This window comes from Centropristis striata, chromosome 6, assembly GCF_030273125.1.
Source record: "Centropristis striata isolate RG_2023a ecotype Rhode Island chromosome 6, C.striata_1.0, whole genome shotgun sequence".
Classification (NCBI taxonomy): Eukaryota; Metazoa; Chordata; class Actinopteri; order Perciformes; family Serranidae; genus Centropristis; species Centropristis striata.
The window spans coordinates 41,479,857-41,485,032 of NC_081522.1; the positions used below are offsets into that span (position 1 = coordinate 41,479,857).

Below are 5,176 nucleotides of genomic sequence, written 5' to 3' on the forward strand. Positions count from 1 at the left end.
GAGTGTGTTTTGAGCGAGCGGGTTGCACAAGGTTGCAATAAGTACGACGGGCTGAGCGAGGTCTGAAGAGAACCAGAATTGAGTAAGGGAAAGAGAAATTTTTTTTTACAGCTAAAGCCTAAGTTTTTAAGGCAGAAAACACTCCCACAGAAACTGGGAACAAAAGCTCTCAACAGGTCAATTAGCCTAAATAACCTAAACAAACCAAGTCAAATCCAAGGTAAACCCAGCTAAAATAAGATACAGCAACACCCAGAGCAAACAGAAAAGCAAAATCAAAGCATTTACTTTACCAGAAACAAGTTGCCAGGTTAGATCCTCAAAGTTAAAAATGCACTTAGTGTTAAGTATTAGCCTGTCAACTAAACCAATCTGTGTGCTCATGTTTTATTTGCTCTGGCCCTCGGCAACTTGCCTTCACACTTTATGCACACTTTATGATCTGGCAATACCAGGCTAGTTAAATATAGCACAATATCAAATAATGGCATTTCTAAGCATATCACATATCATACATATACATAAGTATATAATACATACGTATTCCTTACCTTTCTCCAGTTTGTTAGCGAGCTCTGTTTGGCCCATTTCCTTCAGGACATGCAGAGCGATCTTTAGCACCCCGTCACTGCAGCTCGTCTCTTGTGTTTTATCTTCATCCTGTTTTTCATTCTCAGATTGTGACAGATGTGGAAAGAGCATCTTTTTATACCTTTTCAGCTCACTCAGCAAAATGTTCACGCTGTGTTCTTCCACCAGCTGCAACAGAGAAAGTAGAAGTAAAGTTTTATACAGTACATTCACAGCCAGGTTCGTTTAGCTCCCCCCAAATTATATACTATAAATATATAATACATCAGGAATGTAGCCTACCTTAAATATGGCATTTCCATCCATCTTGCTGGATTCTGAACAGCCATGTTGGTCCCTTGAGCTAAATATTGAGAAAAAATGTTTTCAGATGAATCCTCTCACTCGGAAAGGAAGCAAAAAGCAATTGTTCCTTAAAGCTCAGCATGTAAAAACACACAACAGACCATGTATGTACTCAGAATATTTCTTGGTGGATCATCGTTTAAAATGAGGATGTGAATTATATGTCTAAGAATTCAAATTATCAGACTAAATACAGACCGTTTAAAAGCCACAGACCCTGTAAATCAAACCCAGCCTGGAAGGAAAACTTCCAACAGTCTGTCTCTGCAGACCCGGAGACTTCAGACCCACAGTTCTGGACCCCTTGTATTTCATGACAGCGCCCCCTACCGGATAACTGTAAAACTGCAACTAAATCAGCATCTCAAAATCCCTACAAAGACAGTGCTTTACTAATCAAAGTTCATATTTTTCAAACATTTTACAGACATCAACAAGAACAAAACCTAATAATAATAGACAAAAATACATTTTGGATCTTCTGCGCTGGATGAGCTTAAGTTCTGTCCAACAAATCTCTAAATATATGCTGTAGAGTAGCCTCATATCAATGTAGTGATATAAACACGTGATATTTGATATGAATAATAAAGGAAAAACGTGTGTGTAGGTGTATTACTCTCTGGCTCTCAATGAAGGCGGTTGCACTTCTATCTCCTCCCCTTGCCTTCCCTGCTTCGCTCCTTCGTCTTATACTTTGAGACTCTCCAAAACTAAAAATCGTGGATATGATGATGATTGCTAGGTTGTATATAGTATATTGTTAAATGTCTTTTTCTATTAGATTGTTTATTTTTTATCTTTATCTAAGAGGGAAATAATTTTGTGTGCTATTTTTGTGGTCGGCTGTAACAAAGTCTGTAAAGTCGAATCTAATCTAATCTACTGGTCTCTCATCCATTTGACACCATCTTCTGGAGGAGAATCCTGGTTTGGGGGAGTCCTCCTGTCCTGATGGGATGTTCTCATGTGGCTACATGATGGACGGTGGGAGAGGTGGTGAGTCGTGTGCCTGGCGGCTCTCTCCGTGGAGGACGTTGAAGACATCTATCTATTCAGAACCATGATTAAGCAGTGGGAAGAGCTGTCGGTACTCAGACTGTGACTATAAACCACAATATCGATAAAAACTTGGAGAAACTGACGGCCTTGCAAAGGCAACTGGTTCGTTCCGGAAACCAAGAAGCAAAAGAAGGGTACGCTGTAAAAAATTGGTGACATTTACTTTAAAAAAGCTATGCAAGTTTTTCCACACAGAAAGTGTTTGTAATCTTTACTCTGGCTGTTTCTAAGTAATATTTGTTTAATAGAACCACTTATTTTTTTATGAAAATACACAGATAAATATCAGATTCACTGATGTCCCTCAATTACATTTGACTTGTAAATATCAACCAATGAAGCCAATGAACTGGTTTAGTGAATATTACTGGAACCAGTGATTCAATTTACAGACAAACTGAGACACATAATAACAAACAATCACTAAGTAATGCACCACATGAAAAACTGATGTTTTAAAGTAAAAGCACTGAATTTGTATTTTTTGTAGAATTTATAGAGATGATTGAAATAATAATTACAGGGCCAAACATTTTTTTTTTCAGTACAGTCGTGTAAATTGAAGCCCAACAATTCCAATCGTATCTGCTTTCAGCCCCCTCAACCAGCTCTGGCCTCAAGACCGTTCTGGAATAACAAACTCTTCTGAACACTGCGGTGAGACGCTCACCACTCACTGTCCTGTCACATCTTTGTCATATTGTATGTATGTTTTGTATATGTTTGGACAGGTTGAAGGCTAATTTCATTGTCCTAGTACTTGTTACTCAAGTGCAATGACAATAAAGGTGATTCTGAGTCTGATGGACACACATGATGAGTTTGAGCGCAAAGATAAAGAAATAAGACTTCAGTGCTGAGAGTCAACGACACACGTCCAAATAAAAACGAGCCTACCTCTCAGCATGTTCCTTCTTTAACTTTTTACGAACATGCATGGAACGGTCACTCTTCGAAGACAAACAGGACGAGGCAGGAAAGTCTGATGATTTCTCAGAATCAACCGAGCTGCAAAGATAAATAAATATTTTACAACAAAATGACGGAGATTAGAGTAAACATCTCTTAAAATCAGCAGGATTCTTGACTTTGAACCATCTGAATCAATGTTCCTGTTTTGAACCTCTACAGCCACATTTATACAATCAAGTCAAGCCCTTTACTTTATAAAACACTACAAGGATCAGGCATTGACCCAAGGGCAGTGTCTTTTAAAATACATGGTAAATAAATATGACTGACCAAATTAAAACAAAGAACTACGTTACTTACCTCTCAGCACCTTCCTTTTTAAAGAGTTGTTCAACATGCATGGAGTTGTCACTTTCCATGGACAAACAGGACGAGGCAGGAAAATCAACTGAGCTGCAAAGATAAAAAATAATATTTTACAACAGAATGACTGTTTAGAGTAGCTGTCACTTAACTTTGAACCGTCTGAATCAATTTTCCTGTTTTTCAGTCAACGCTACCTGACTTACAACCTTTAATAAAATTTTAAACAATCAAGTCAAACCTTTACTTTAGAAAGATTCTAAAACATCAGATAAACCAGAGTGTAGCGACACATTTTAAAATAGATGGTAAATAAATATGACTATCAAAATGAAAACAAATAGAAAATAAATACTTTACTTACCTCTCAGCACTTCTCTTTTTAAAGTCATTACGAATACTCATGGAGTTGTCACTTTTCATGGACAAACAAGTCGAGTCTGGAAAATCAACTGAGCTGCAAAGATAAATGACACTTTTTAATTCTGAGTGCAGACAGTCATACACTTTAAACACTTGATTAATTAAAACAGAGTCAATTACTGTAACTGACATTTAAAGCCTTAAAACGACTTAACTTACCTCTGAGCAGCTTCCTGTGTGACATCAGGACTAATATTCATGTTGTCGTCCCTTTTCATGGACGATGCAGCCCACTCCTCAGCTGCCTCCATTTTCAAGGTAACACTCACTTTGTTTCGTACATAAAGACAACTTATATTTTGTCCAGTGGTTAAACTACCTACAACAGAAAAACATGTATTAATAATTAGTATAGAAAACAACTTAAAATCAGGACAAACTGCAGTAAGAGTTTAACTTTATTTACATCAGTGGAGAAATGTTTTATGGGATGACAATATTTATCTAAAACACTGCAGCCAAACTGAACTTTTGTGCAGACGGTTTGAGAGAAAAGGTTGGTGTTTCCTGTTTATAAAGCGCCATAATGACAGCAGCAGAAAGGGTTGGCCTGTTTCCTCTTGTGGTCGGGCCAGCTGCCACTTGTATTCACTAGACATACCAACGTGTTAGAACGCTATTCAAATTAAGAAAAAGTTTTCTGTTTATCTCAAATTGCAATAAAAAGGAAACCATCCATAATCAGAGACTGATTCCACTTCAGGTGGACAGAAGACGTCCTCCAGATGTCCCTCAGCTGATTTCATTCTACACGCCAGCAATTCACACAACACAACAACTTTCTGGAGAAACTATGTTCTAATATGTATCAACAGACTATAATGAAGTCATTTTTTAAAATCATTTTTAGGCATTTTAAAATTTCACAATTTTTGACAAAAAAACGACATGCTATAGTATGACTTTATCTTTTTTCTGTCATTTTTGGACAAACTATGTTCAAATATGTATCAACAGACCAGAATAAAGTTATTTGTAGCAATTTCGGGCATTTTAAAAATTCAACTTTTTGACAAAAAAACCCGCCTCAGTTTTTACATTGAACTGACTATCTCTTATTCTCAGTTTTTACATTGAACTGACTATCTCTTATTCTTTAAACTCATGTTGTTCTACCGAAGCTGCTAGAAAATGAAGCAGCAGGAAAAACAAGTTCAGGCTGATTTTATCTCATCAGACTTCTGTTGGTTTCACTTTCTACTGTATTTAGTTTAAAACTCTCTAATGTGCTTTTATCATCATTACTTTCCTTCATGAGTTCATCTCATCTGATTTTCTCGCTTTTGTTTCAGTAGAATATTCGAAGGAAAACGCAATTTATGTAAAATTAAACTTTCACTGTCAACAACGAAGAAACAACAACAACAACAACTTGTAAATGACGCAGTTTGGATCACAGTGGAACTGGGTTTATTTATACATCAACAAAAGCTTAGTACATGTTAATGTATTCATTTTATCTCTGGTTTATTCTTGTTTT

General features: G+C 36.6%; 1 protein-coding gene across 1 annotated transcript; it reads right to left on the reverse strand.

The window, feature by feature from the left end:
- Positions 1-332: 332 nt before the first annotated feature.
- On the reverse strand, positions 333-3,916 carry LOC131972868 (uncharacterized). The gene is made up of 6 exons (XM_059334638.1): positions 3,856-3,916; positions 3,638-3,730; positions 3,271-3,363; positions 2,896-3,006; positions 874-934; positions 333-759 (listed from the first exon to the last, which is right to left on the reverse strand). The coding sequence occupies exons 1-6, from the start codon at positions 3,912-3,914 to the stop codon at positions 478-480; spliced, it is 699 nt and encodes a 232-aa protein (XP_059190621.1). The 5' UTR covers positions 3,915-3,916; the 3' UTR covers positions 333-477.
- Positions 3,917-5,176: the final 1,260 nt, after the last annotated feature.

Coding starts and splice junctions, on each gene's coding strand:
- LOC131972868 (XM_059334638.1), bottom strand. CDS start 3,914: ATGAAAAGGGACGACAACATGAATATTAGTCCTGATGTCACACAGGAA. Junction 3,731..3,855: donor ACACAGGAAGCTGCTCAGAG/GTAAGTTAAGTC, acceptor TTATCTTTGCAG/CTCAGTTGATTTTCCAGACT. Junction 3,364..3,637: donor AAAAAGAGAAGTGCTGAGAG/GTAAGTAAAGTA, acceptor TTATCTTTGCAG/CTCAGTTGATTTTCCTGCCT.